The sequence below is a fragment of the Gracilinanus agilis genome, chromosome 2, assembly GCF_016433145.1.
Source record: "Gracilinanus agilis isolate LMUSP501 chromosome 2, AgileGrace, whole genome shotgun sequence".
NCBI classification, from domain to species: Eukaryota; Metazoa; Chordata; class Mammalia; order Didelphimorphia; family Didelphidae; genus Gracilinanus; species Gracilinanus agilis.
In genome coordinates this window covers 332,940,862-332,955,431 of record NC_058131.1, presented here as the reverse complement: position 1 = coordinate 332,955,431, position 14,570 = coordinate 332,940,862, and the positions used below count along the sequence as shown (strand labels likewise).

General features: G+C 36.9%; 1 protein-coding gene across 2 annotated transcripts in view; it reads left to right on the top strand.

Moving 5' to 3' along the window:
• RAD21L1 (RAD21 cohesin complex component like 1) overlaps positions 1–10,440 on the top strand; it is a 54,152-nt gene extending 43,712 nt beyond the window's left edge. For both annotated transcript variants that reach the window (XM_044661526.1, XM_044661527.1), the window contains exon 13: positions 10,252–10,440. In XM_044661526.1, the coding sequence (XP_044517461.1) occupies positions 10,252–10,440 (189 nt within the window). The remainder of the gene's footprint in view (positions 1–10,251) is intronic.
• The last annotated feature ends 4,130 nt before the right edge of the window (positions 10,441–14,570 follow it).

Sequence of the window (14,570 nt, the reverse complement as noted above, 5' to 3'; positions counted from 1 at the left end):
GTACAAGTCATAAGGAAATGGTACAGATAAACTTAAAAAAAAATTTTAAACCTTAAAGCAATCAGCAATATACAATAATATAAGCAAATGACAAGTTACAAGCATTGTAGTCAAAATCCTTTTTACCAATCTGAATAGACTTGTTCACTATTAGGGAGGGGAGATAAAACTCAAAATAGTTAGCAAGCAATGAACTCCCATATATCTTTAAGATTCATTCCCCTCACCAGTAATTATCCATTTGCATTTCATTTGTCAGAGCTCTGAATTTCGTCATAGTGAGAGAGAATTCTGTACTGAGCTTTTAAGACTTTCCAAACTTTGTCAAAATATTTCAGTTTCGTTTATAGTTTAAGCAGCCCCCTAGCCTGTTGCATATTCTTGAAAAGTAAATAAAGTGAAAATAAAAACTCCCAGAAAAAGAATTAAGTAGATCCAAACTGAACTTTTTAGCCCTAACAACTCAAACTGTTGTTTCAGAGTTTCAAGCATGCTTTGAAATAGCATTATTCCTTTAAAAAAAAAAAAAGGCAGCTGAATGGGGTTAGTTTACAGTAAACAGAGAGAAGGGCAAAATTACTAGGGAGGACAATAGGGTATTTGCATATGAAGGACTGGTTACCCCTGTGCTTTCTGAGTCAGAAGGAACAAAAAAAGAAGGCTTATTTCCCAAAACTGACTTAAAATCTACAGATTTTTGGTTCATTTGCCCTCAAAAGAAAAACTACAGAGAAGTCCCCTTCCTGTGGAAAAAAATTCCCAAGTTGCAAGTCTCTCTCAGCCAGGAGTCCAGGGTCAGCTTAAGATTTTGGCTTAAAAAATGGCTAGCACAGGCTGGAAAATACACGTGGGGTCGGAGAAGGAATTGGTGTTCTTACCCATCCACTGGAAAAAGTGGCTAGGATTGGCAGGTTGCAGGTTAGGCGGGAAGCAGTGAGGAAAGCAGCAGCAGCAAGAGACAGGTGGAAAAGAAGTAGGCAGGTGGGTGTGGCTGGCAAAAAATGGCAGGAGAGTAGGGCAGGAGGAGAGAAGAGGCAACCCCAGCTCTTGGCTCTTTTGCTGGGTAGGCAGAGTTCAGACAAACTTACTAACTTTACTTGAAAGCTATCTGAGTAAAAAAAAATTTTGAGAATTTGTGTCCCAAAGTGATCGTCAAAAATATGGATTCTAAAATTAAAATTCAATATATCCAAAGTATAATATTTATAAAGATGTATTAATATTTAACTAGAGAGCTAGGGAAACCAAAGAATGTTCACCACTCACCTCACATGAGAGAGAGAGAGAGAGAGAGAGAGAGAGAGAGAGAGAGAGAGAGAGCAGGGGCAGAGAAAACGCAAACTATATACAGAAAGTGTAACCACCAAATGTAAACAAAAGGGAAAAGAGAATTGTGGGAAACATAGTCCAAGGGTTCAAGATTCTAATTAATTCAGAATCCAGATCCTCCCATCTCCAGCCCTGGTACTCAATGTAAAAGGGAAAAAAATTAGAGTTTTGGTTGGACTAAATATTTAAATCATTAAAAAAATGACTTTTTTAGTAATTTATTTATAAAATACAGGAGAGAGTGAAAGAAGAGAAATTAGAAGAGGGTAGATTAAGAGATCTAGCTTAACAAACTAGATTATGTGTTCAAGTCTTGGCTTTACTCCAGCAGGGCTCCAGAGACCCTAGCTGGAGAGCCTAAAAGTCAATTAACAAGGATTTTAGCCACAAGGTCTCCTCCTAATCTAGGGCCCCTCCAGAGTCGAGTACCTCCAGAGAAGCTTAAGGGAGTCAACCTTTTTCACTCACCATGTGTAGTTCTAAGGGAGAGATTTAAGAACAGTCTGACCAAGTCCAAGGTCCCAGCCAAAGCTCTCCAGGTCCAGTTCCAGGCCAAAGAGAAGAGCAGAACTCCCTCATAGGAAGTTGTCACTTCCTTTTAAAGGCACTTTTTTGTGTCACTTCCTGTGCCTTCCTTCTAGTTTATATGTCCAGTCACATCTATGAGTCACCTCACTGTGCCTCTGTGTATACTTATATAGGTGCTTGTCTCTCCCATTAGAATGTAACCTCCTTGAAGGCACTTTTATTTGTATATCTCTGGCCTAGCTTAGTGCCTGGCATAATGGGTGATTTAAAAATGCTTTTTGATTGATTGTTTGAAATGTCTGGCCTCTGATCATGCATAGAGTTATCTGTATTCTTCAGGTCTCCTGACTCCATTGTATGATTATTTCCACTCATGCTGTTGTCATGGTCAGGTCTGATTATAGGCAAATATGTGAGATTTGGTTTCCTATCAACTACCCATTTCTCCCCCAAGTACGTAAGTATGTCCTGTTGCTCTTATCTGACCGACCATCACTGCTATGGTAGAGTTTATTGACAGCTGACAATAAGTTAAAATTTTACTCCTTCTCAGGGATAGCATATAAATGGAAACACTATCCTTATAACTTGTGAGCCTCACCCCTACGCTTTCAAGGTAATAAACAAATGGAGACTTGGTTTGTCACTTCTAGAGGTCATTTTTAACACTTGAGCTAGTTCTGTGATATCAAATAGAATAATGACTGCTATACTTAGAGGGGAAAGGCCTGAGTCAAACCATGTGGTTGTTCTTCATAACCCCATTTGGAGTTTTCTTGGCAAAAATACCAGAATAATTTTCCATTTCCTTCTCTAGCTAATTTTGTAGATAAGGAAACACAGGCAAACAGGGATCAGTGACTTGCCCAGGGATCACCCAAATAGGAAGAATCTGAGGCCAGATTTGAACTCAGAAAGTTGAATCTTCCTTGACCCCAGAACCAGCATTCTATCCACTGTACCATTTAGCTGCCCTATTTACTTATTTATTTATTTATTTTAACATTTAATAATATTTATTTCTTAGAAAAGTTAACATGGTTACATGATTCATGCTCTTACTTTCCCCTTCACCCCTCCCCCGACTTCTCCCTCCCCATAGTGGATGCGCATTTCCACTGGTATTAACATGTGTCATTGATCAAGACCTATTTCCATATTATTAATAGTTGCACTGGGGTGGTCCTTAGAGTCTACATCCCCAATCATGTCCGCCTCAACCCATGTGTTCAAGAAGTTGCTTTTCTTCTGTGTTTCCACTCCTGCAGTTCTTCCTCTGAATGTGGGTAGCATTCTTTTCCATTAATCCCTCAGAATTGTCCTGGATCATTCATTGCATTGCTGCCATGACAGAAGTCCATTACATTCTATTTTATCACAGTGCTCTCTGTGTACAATGTTCTTCTGGCTCTGCTCCTCTCACTCTGCATGAATTCCTGGAGGTCTTTCCAGTTCACATGGAATTCCTGCAGTTTATTATTCCTTTGAGCACAATAGTATTCCATCACCAGCATATACCACAATTTGTTCAGCCATTCCCCAATTGAAGGGCATACCCTCATTTTCCAGTTTTTTGCCACCACAAAAAGCACAGCTATAAATATTTTTCTACAAGTCTGTTTCTCTATGATCTCTTTGGGGTACAAACCCAACAATTGTATGGCTGGATCAAAGGGCAGGCATTCTTTTATAGCCCTTTGAGCATAGTTCCAAATTGCCATCCAGAATGGCTGGATCAGTTCACAACTCCACCAGTAATGCATTGATGTTCCAACTTTGCCACATCCCCTCCAACATTCCTCTCCCCTTCTCTCATCTTAGCCAATCTGCTAGGTGTGAGGTGATACCTCAGAGTTGTTTTGATTTGCATTTCTCTAATTATTAGAGATTTAGAACACTTTCTCATGTGCTTATTGATACTTTTGATTTCTTTATCTGAAAATTGCCTATTCATGTCCCTTGCCCATTTATCAATTGGGAAATGGCTTGATTTTTTATGCAATTGATTTAACTCCTTGTATATATGAGTTATTAGACTCCTGTCAGAGTTTTTTGTTATAAAGATTTTTTTCCCAATTTGTTGTTTCCCTTCTGATTTTGGTTGCATTGTTTTTGTCTGTACAAATGCTTTTTAATTTAATATAATCAAAATAATTTATTTTACATTTTGTAACTTTCTCTAATTCTTGCTTGGTTTTAAAATCTTTCCTTTCCCAGAGATCTGACATTTAACATTTAACTTATTTATAGTTTCCCTCTTTATATTCAAGTCATTCACCCATTCTGAATTTATCTTGGTATAAGGTGTGAGATGTTGATCTAAACCTAATCTCTCCCATATTGTTTTCCAAATTTCCCAGCAGTTTTTGTCAAATAGTGGATTCATGTCCCAAAAGTTGGGCTCTTTGACTTTATCATACACTGTCTTGCAGATGTCACTTACTCCAAGTCTATTCCACTGATCCTCCCTTCTGTCTTTTAGCCAGTACCATATTGTTTTGATGACAGCTGCTTTATAGTATAGTTTAATATCTGGTACTGCTAGACCCCCTTCCTTCACATTTTTTTCATTATTTCCCTTGATATTCTTGATCTTTTGTTATTCCAAATGAAATTTGTTATATTTTTTCCTAATTCAGTAAAGAAGTTTTTTTGTAAAGTAGTTTGATAGGTATGATGCTAAATAGGTAAAGTAGTTTGATAGGTATGGTGCTAAATAGGTAAATTAATTTGGGTAGAATGGTCATTTTTATTATGTTAGCTCGTCCTACCCATGAGCAATCAATGGCTTTCCAATTGTTTAGATCCAGTTTTATTTGTTTGGAAAGTGTTTTGTAGTTGTTTTCGTATAATTGCTGTGTTTGTTTTGGTAGATAGATTCCTAAGTATTTTATATTGTCTAGTGTGATTTTAAATGGTGTTTCTCTTTCTACCTCTTACTACTCTAATGTGTTGGAAATATATAGAAATGCTGATGATTTATGTGCATTTGCTTTGTATCCTGCAACTTTGCTAAAGTTGTTGATTATTTCTACAAGCTTCTTAGTTGATCTCTAGGATTTTTTAAGTATACCATCATATCACCTGCAAAAAGTGATAGCTTAGTGTCCTCATCGCCTATTTTGATACCTTCAATTTCTTTTTCTTCTCTAATTGCTACTGCTAGTGTTTCTAGTACTATGTTGAATAATAGAGGTGATAATGGGCATCCTTGTTTCACTCCTGGTCTTATTGGGAAGGCTTCTAATTTATTCCCATTGCATATGATGCTTGTTGATGGTTTTAGGTATATGCTGTTTATTATTTTTAGGAAAGGTCCGTCTATTTCTATACTTTCCACTATTTTCAATAGGAATGGGTGCTGTATTTTGTCAAAGGCTTTTTCAGCATCTATTAAGATAATCATGTGATTTTTGTTTGTTAGATTGTTGATATGGTCAATTATGTGGATAGTTTTCCTAATATTGAACCATCCTTGCATTCCTGATATAAATCCCACCTGATCATGGTGGATGGTCCTCTTGATCACTTGCTGGAGTCTCTTTCCTAGTATTCTATTTAAGATTTTTGCATCTATGTTCATTAGGGAGATTGGTCTGTAGTTTTCTTTCCCTGTTTTTGATCTACCTGACTTTGGAATCAGTACCATATTTGTCTCATAAAAGGAATTTGGTAGGGCTCCTTCTTTGCTTATAATATCAAATAATTTGTATAGTATTGGGATTAATTGCTCTTTGAATGTCTGATAGAATTCACTTGTGAATCCATCAGGCTCTGGTGATTTTTTCTTAGGGAGTTCTTTGATGGCTTGTTCAATTTCTTTTTCTGATATGGGATTATTTAGGTATTCTATTTCTTCTGCTGTTAATCTAGGCAATTTATATTTTTGTAAATATTCATCCATATCTCCTAGATTGCTATATTTATTGCCATATAATTGGGCAAAATAGTTTTTAATGATTGCCTTAATTTCCCCTTCATCAGAGGTGAGGTCTCCCTTTTCATCTTTGATACTGTCAATTTGGTTTTCTTCTTTCCTTTTTTTTATTAGATTGACTTTGTCTATTTTATCTGTTTTTTTCAGAATACCAGCTTCTAGTCTTATTTATTAATTCAATAGTTCTTTTACTTTCGATTTTACTAATTTCTCCCTTGATTTTTAGTATTTCTAATTTAGTTAAAAATCTGCGGATTTTTAATTTGCTGGCTTTCTAGTTTTTTGAGTTGCATGCCCAATTCATTAATCTCTGCCCTTCCTAATTTGTTAATATATGCACTAAAGGATATAAATTTCCCCCTGAGTATTGCCTTGGCTGCATCCCACAGAGTTTGGTAGGATGTCTCATCATTGTCATTCTCTTCAATGAAATTGTTGATTGTTTCTATGATTTCTTCTTTGACTAGCTGGTTTTGGAGAATCATATTATTTAATTTCCAATTAGTTTTTGATTTGCCTGTCCAAGTGCCTTTACTAATTATTATTTTTATTGCATTATGATCTGAGAAGGTTACATTTATTATTTCTGCTCTTTTGCATTTGTTTGCAATGTTGCTATGCCCTATTACATGGTCAGTCTTTGTGAATGTACCATGTGCAGCTGAAAAGAAGGTGTATTCCTTTTTGTCCGTATTTATTTTTCTCCACATATCTATTAAATCTAATTTTTCTAGGACTTCATTCACCTCTCTTATCTCTTTCTTATTTATTTTTTGGTTTGATTTATCTAGATCTGAAAGAGGAATATTTAGATCTCCCACTAGTATGGTTTTACTATCTATTTCATTCTTGAGCTCTGCCAATTTCTCCTTTATGAATTTGGATGCTATGCCACTTGGTGCATAAATATTGAGCACTGTTATTTCCTCATTGTTTATACTTCCTTTAATCAGGATGTAATTACCTTCCCTGTCTTTTTTAATCATATCTATTTTTACTTTGGCTTTGTCAGAAATCATAATAGCCACTCCTACCTTCTTTTTCTCATTTGAAGCCCAAAAGATTTGCTCAAGCCCTTTATCTTAAACCTGTGTATGTCTACCCACCTCACATGTGTTTCTTGTAGACAACATATGGTAGGATTTTGGTTTCTAATCCACTCTGCTATTTGCTTCTGTTTTATGGGTGAGTTCATCCCATTTACATTCAGAGTTATAATTATCAGTTGTGTATTCCCCAACATTTTGGTATCTTCTCCTAATTCTACCCCTTCTTCTTACACTATTTCCTTTTAAACCAGTGGTTTGCTTTAAGTTAGTAACCCTTGTCCCCTCCCTTGATTAATTTCCCTTTCTACCCCCTCCCTTATTATATTCACCTCTTTTTATTTTTAAAGGCCTAATGAATACCCTCCCCCTTCTTCTCCCCTTCCCTTTTTTTGACCTCCCCACTCCCCTGCTCCCCTTGGTTTATCCCTTCTGACTTTCTCAGTAGGGTTAGATAGAGTTTTATATCCCAATGGATATAGCTACTCTTCCCTCTCAGGGTTAATTACACTGAGAGTAAGGTTTAAATATTACCTCTTAATGTTTTCTTCCTCTCCTTCTTATAATAGTATTTGTCCCCTCCCCTTCCCATGCCCTCTTTGTGTGTAATAGAATATCCTATTTTTCTTATTCATTCAAGTTTTTCTTGGTGTCCTCTACTATTCAGCCCCCCTCTTTCCCATCCCCCATATCATCTTAGACCATTTAGTATTCCAACCTCTCCCTATGAATAATTCTTCTAATTACTATAATAGTGAATACTATAATAGTGAATAGAGTTCACTACAGAGAAATATACATAACATTTCTCCACATAGGAATACAAATAATTAGATCTTATTGAAGCCCTTAAAGAGGCAAATTTAAAAAATTAGAGTTTTCTTACTTTCCCTTCTGTTTATTATTTACCTTTTCATTTTTTTCTTGATTTTTGTAGTTGGATATTGAACTTTCCATTTAGTCCTGGTCTTTTCTGTGCAAATACTTGGAAATCTCCCATCTTGTTGAATGCCCAAACTTTCTCCTGGAAGTATATAGTCAGTTTTGATGGGTAGGTGATCCTTGGTTGTAGACCCAGTTCTCTTGCCTTTCTGAATATCATATTCCAAGCCTTGCAGTCTTTTAGCATAGAGGCTGCCAGATCCTGTGTGATCCTGATTGGTGCTCCTTGATATCTGAATTGTCTCTTTCTGGCTTCTTGTAAAATTTTTTCTTTTACTTGGAAGCTCTTGAATTTGGCTATTATAATCCTGGGGGTTTTCTTACTAGTGTAGAGGGTGATCTATGGATCCTTTCACTGTCTAAATTGGCCTCTTGTTGTAGAACTTCAGGGCAGTTTTGTTGGATAATTTCTTTTAGTATGGAGTCCAAATTTCTATTAATTTCTGATTTTTCGGGAAGACCAATGATTCTCAAATTGTCTCTTCGAGACCTGTTTTCTTTGTCTGTCACTTTCTCATTGAGATATTTCATGTTTCCTTTTATTTTATCAGTCTTTTGACTTTGTTTTATTTGTTCTTGCTGTCTTGAGAGATCATTGGTTTCTACTTGCCCAATTCTTGTCTTTAGAGACTGGTTTTCTGCTATAATCTTTTGATTTTCCTTTTCAATTTGGTGTATCCTGCTTTCTAGCTGTTTGATTTGGTCTCCAATTTGCTTATCAATTCTTTTGATTTGGGGGCATCTTTTTTGAATTGCCCAATTCTAGCCTTTAGAGACTGGTTTTCCTTTTCAATCTGGTCATTTCTGGTCTTCAATTTAATTGCCTCACTTTCCACTTGCGAAATTCTGCATTTTAAACTGTTTTTTTTCTTGCCCAATCTCTTCCATCTTTCTCATAATCTCAGATTTGAACTCTTCAAGACCTTGTGACCAGTTTTCATTTTTTTGTGAAGGTTTGGATATGGTTACTTGTTTTTTCTCCTCTGCTGTTTGCTCTGTAATCTGGATTTTTTCTGTGCAAAAGTTGTCAAGTATTAAAGGTTTCTTCTTGATCTTTCTCTTCTGGGGTTCCTGTGGATGGTTTGCCATTGTGAGCTGCCTGTCCTCTCAGCTTTATCCTCACACTCAGGGTCTGGCTGTACTCTTTGGGCTCCTGAGGTCTCAGGTCTAGTTGTTCTCAGGGTCAAGCCTCCTGGTGGTCCCCTTGCTTGTTCCTCTGCCTGAAGCTCCTTTAACAGTCTCAGGGCACTGCTTCCACAGTCATGCACCCCTCTTCGCTGGGTCCCCACTCAAGGTCCGCGCCTGAACTCAGGATCCAAGTCCATGCCTGCACTCAGGGTCTGTGTTCAAAGTCCGCACATTCTTTAGCCTCTTGGGGTCTTAAGTCTTGCTGCTCTCAGGAGCAGGCTCTGGTGAGCTGCCAATGACTTAATGGGTGCCCCAAACTTGCTCTCTTTTGCGCTGGCTTTGGCACTGTAGCTGGGGGTGGGGTGGGTGGGGCATTGCTCAGCTTGTGTTTTAGTGAGAGCTGTTTCACCCCTTTTTCACATGGAAATGCCCCGATTCCACATACATTCAATGCTTCGCCCTGTTGTTGAGTCCCTTTGTTTGTCTGGATTTGTTTTTATGTCTTCTTTTTGTTGTTGTTGTTGTTGTTTTTGTTTTATAGGCAATGGGGGGGTCATGTGACTTGCCCAGGCTCACACAGCTGGGAAGCGTCTGTGGCCATATTTGAACCTAGGACCTCCCATCTCTAGGGCTGGTTCTCAATCCACTGAGCTACCCAGCTGTTTTTATGTCTTCTTGAGGAGTCCTATATGCGTGGGTTAGGAGAGGTCAAGCAGCTTCTTTTTACTCTGCCACCATCTTAACCCGGAAGCCCTAGCTGCCTATTTAAAGCCAAGTCTCCTTGCTCCCAAATAAATGTGTGATATTATGCAAGCTCTTTTATGTCCTTAAACCTCAGTTTCTTCATCTGCAAGATGGAGAGAAGAATACTTTATGGCCAGCTTACCTCACAAGCATGATATATGGAAAGCATTTTGTGAATTTAAAGTGTGATAAATGTGTGAATTGTTATTAGAAGCAACATGGTAACACATTGAATTTGAAGTCAAAAGATTTTGATTTAAATACTGACTCAGCTACCAGTTGTTAACATTGCACAAATCTTTTAACATCTCTGAACTCTGAAAATCTCTGAAATTTTCTCTTCTGTAAAATGAGGGGTTTAAACTCTGTGAATTCAAAGTTTGCTCTTGGCTTTAAATTTTGTTATCCTATTTATGTCAAAATTGGGATTTTTATTAGTAACTGGTATTTTGATAAAATTTCACAAAAAGTGCTATTATTTCTACATCCAAAGATATAATTTCTTCTCCCAAAATGATATTGTTGATATTCATTACATAGCCTGAGGTCTACTTTTGACTGTCTTTTTAAATTTTTTCTCCTTTCTTCTTTTCTCAGCATTCCAACAATATGGGAACGAAGTCCTTTAGCCTGATGGAACTCTGCAGAAATAATGACCAAAAACAAGCCGCTGCCAAGTTTTATAGCTTCCTTGTCCTCAAGAAACAGCAAGCCATTGAGCTTAGTCAGAGTGCCCCCTATGCAGACATTATAGCAACAGTGGGACCAATGTTCCATCAAATATGAGTGCTAGTGAGAAATCCAAAGCCTGTATGGCTGCATATCCAGTTGATTTTCTATCTAGATCTTCCAGTTCTTTGTAGAGTAACTGTGGAACCAGCTAAAAATTTGGTCCATTAAGTCGACAGGAAGTCTTCCCACTTTCTACCTTTAATGCCAGAATAAGAAATAAGGACTGGAATGTGCATATGTTAGTAAATGATTAATTATAATAGTATTATTTTTTAATTTAATTTAATAATTTAATTAATAAATCATTTTTAAATAATCTAGCTTAAAATATTTCACCAACTATATCTAACTGAACATTACAATGGACTTTAAATAGATTTACAGTAGACAATTGATTTTATTTTTAGATAATTTTTTAAAGTATGTCAGTGGATTTAGAAATTATTCAGAAAGAGAAATTTCTTCTCTTATAATTGGAATATTTTAATTGATTACTCAAATGTTAATTGAGTTAATTAGCACTTAACTATTTCCTGTTATTGCCCAATGGATAATGTCATTTATATTTTACCTGGGATAAATGTGTACATTTGATTTGCCCTAAGTGCTTTATTTTATAGTCCTTGACATTCATTCTCAGTGAAGCAAATCACCTATGACTTTTTAGTCTATTTGCAAGTCATTAATGTTTCCTGTTTATTATGACAGTCTTGTATATTTTTTATAAATATTGTTAATTTGAAAATGTCTGTAAAGCAAACACTGTTTCTTATAATAAAACACTGAAACTTATCAGTGTGTGCTAAATGTACCTACAGAAATGGTACGGGTCATTGAAATAAATATTTTTCTCTTAACAGGTGTTTACAAATTTGCATGTGTTAAGTGCCTAGAAGAACATCTGAAGTAAAAAGCCATCATTATTCTTATTTCAAAAGGAAATTTGGAAATGTATACTGTAAGAGTTTAAATTTAGGTTTTATGCTAAATATGTAGTTATAAAGTAATATTGTGGTTGCTGAACTTAAAATATTGTAGCTTAAGTCAAAATGACTTTTAGCAGCTTTATTTACAAAAAGATGGAAAGAGTGAAAGTGGAAAAATGTAGCTAAAGCAACAGATTTTATTTTAACAAGCCTACCAGCCCTTCTCCAGTGAAGTGAGGCTCAGCCCTGCAGGGTCTTCCCCACATCCCTTGTCCCCACATGGATTTCCCAGTAATCCTCAACCAGAAATCCTGGTGGTGTCCATCCAGCGTTCCACTCACCGAGGAAGCTGACTCAGGATCCAGGGAAAAGGTCTCCTCCAAGCCAAGGCAGGGATCTCCAGAACCAGTTTCTCCAAATGCCAGGAAGAAGGATGAATGCTAGACCATGTTGGTCTCTTTTTATGCCCCCCTTTTTCCACATCATGTTCTGTCACTTCCTATCACTCTTTCTTCACAAAAACCAATGGCAATCTTTCAATTTGCCTAGCATTCCCAAGGTGTGTGTTGGGGGGAAAGGGGGCAGTGGCCTTTGGAGGTGTGAGCTTACTCTAGTAAGTGACTTGTGAACTCTCATACTTAATGTAAGTAGTGGTACTTTAAGTTCTTGATTTGTTTAGCTAAAAATAGACAAGGGAGGGAGCAGCTGGGTAGCTCAGTGGATTGAGAGTCAGACCTAGAGACAGGAGGTCCTAGGTTCAAGTCTGGCCTCAGACACTTCCCAGCAGTGTGACCCTAGGCAAGTCACTTGACCCCCATTGCCTACCCTTACCACTCTTCTGCCTTGGAACCAATACACAGTAGTGACTCCAAGACGGAAGGTAAGGGTTTAAAAAAAATAGACAAGGGAAGAGTTAATCCTATCTTCGCACTACAGATTATATGTTTAGAGCCCCCTAAGATACTGATTCCATGCTCACAGCACTCATTAAAATGCTAGTAAAAATACCCTGAATCATACTAAAATGTAGGACAACATTCAAATGCATTTCCTCTTAAAATGTGGAAAGTTTAAGAATCACATTAGCGCTAGTAGAGACTCTAGAACACAAAAAAACAGAGCTTAGAAGAAATGTTTGGGATTCATTTTTATAGTCCTGATTTGACTATATTCCCAGATGTTCCTTGTCCAAAGATCAGAGTTAAAAGCAGACCTCAGGAATCAGAAGAAACATTCCTCTCATTTTTAGTTTAGTACCTCCATTTTCTTTTAATTTTATTTTTTAAAAACCCTAATCTCCTCCATTGATTCTAAGGCAGAAAAGCAATAAGAGTTAGGCAAGGGGGCAGCTGGGTAGCTCAATGGATTGAGAGCCAGGCCTAGAATACACAGTATTGACTCCAAAATGGAAGGTAAGGGTTTAAAAAAATTTTAATTTAATTTTAAAAAAAATAGTTAGGCAATGAGGGTTAAGTGATTTGCCCAGAGTCACACAGCTAGGAAGTGGCTGAGGTCAGAGTTGAACCCAGAATCTCCTACCACTGGGGCTGGTTCTGATTCCACTGAGCCACCTAATCTGCTCTCAATCCTCCTATGTTAAAAAGGCAGAATCTAAAGCCCCAGGAAGTTTACTCTTTTCCTTGTCCATAGAACCATAAGTCTGTCTCCTTATCAGGCTTTGAACTGGGGAGAAAGCAAGTAAAAAGAGAGGCCCTTGATGATGGAAATCCATTTAATTCATAATTAACAAAGGATGATGGACCCTTTCATGACAGTTTGCTTGTGTGCCCAAAATAATAAATATACATCATCTCATGAGTGTATTTTGATTCCAATATCATAATATTATAAATGGATGCTGTCTGCATTAAGAAATTACCTAACACTGGGGGGCAGCCAGGTAACTCATTGGATAGAGTGCCAGGCCTAGAAACAGGAGGTTCCAGGTTCAAATCCAACCTCAGACATTTTCTAGCTGTGTGACCCTGCACAAGTCACTTAGCCTCCATTGCCTAGCTCCTAGTGCTCTTCTGCCTTGGAAGGAAAACTTAGTATTGATTTTATGTCAGAAGGTAAAGGGTTTTTTAATTTAAAAAATTATTTAGCTCTGAAATTTGAAGTGACACTAAAATTATATTTAAATTCAGAACTAGAGTCAGAGAATATTAGAGCAAAATAGACCTCAGGGATCAAATCTTGTACAAACCTTTCATTTTTTAGTTTAAAAAACTGAGAGAAGTTACACAGATCTCCATTCTTTCTCTTGATATACAGGTTACCTTTTCCTTAAGGAAAGTAGAATGCAAGTGAACTATCCAAATCCAATTGAAATAGAACTAATTTCAATCTTCCCTAGCCTATTTCCTATGAATATTAAGGCACAATAAAGATAATTAAGTCTTTTCTAGATTTTAACTTTTTATGTATACTTCTAATCCCCCACCAGTGTGTTTTTCCTCACCATTCAATTAGAATTCTGGTTGACACTTACTATTCTGGTGTATTGCAACAAAGTCACCTGGTGTATGATGCATCCATGATAATTCTTCATCAGCTGCTTCCTCTCTGTCTAGGAGAATGATGGCTGGGAACGCTTATTCTTACCTCACTGGGAAAGCTGCCACAGAGGCATCTGGGAAGTGTAGTCTTTTAAGTAAAAAACTCCCCAAAAAAATGGGAGAAAGAAAAGCATTCAAAAAGGGGAATTTTAAACACCGCCTCCCTAAGAACAAGTAGCAATTAGCTGGCTTTCTTTGGCTTAGCTTTGAATGCTAACAGAATCTTTATTTAGACTACCTAGGTGAACCTTAAGGCACAATAATACATTTAAATTTTTTCATCTTAATAACAAGTTTCCACATAAGTTTTTCAAAGTTATATGATCCAAATGGTCTTCCTTCTTCCCTCCCTCTCTCCTGGAGCTGACAAGCAATTCAGTTTGGGTTATTTATGTATTATCTTCAAAACATTTCCATACTAGAATAACATATTTTTGAAAGCACTTTGACAAATACCTGTACAGTAGAAAGTATGACCCAGAGAAACCCAATCAAGTTTAATAAATTCAGAAGATGAAGCATTTGTTTTTGATGTTGAAAATTTCTCCCTCTAGAAGATAGAATTAATGAGGTTGCCTTGAGGGTGTCTGAGCCAATATACTTGCTCTGGGTACAACTGTTAGGACTACAGTGAGGATGATGGATTAAATCATGACATTTGAAAATGATTAAGTCACCTTCACATACCTGACCTTTATGA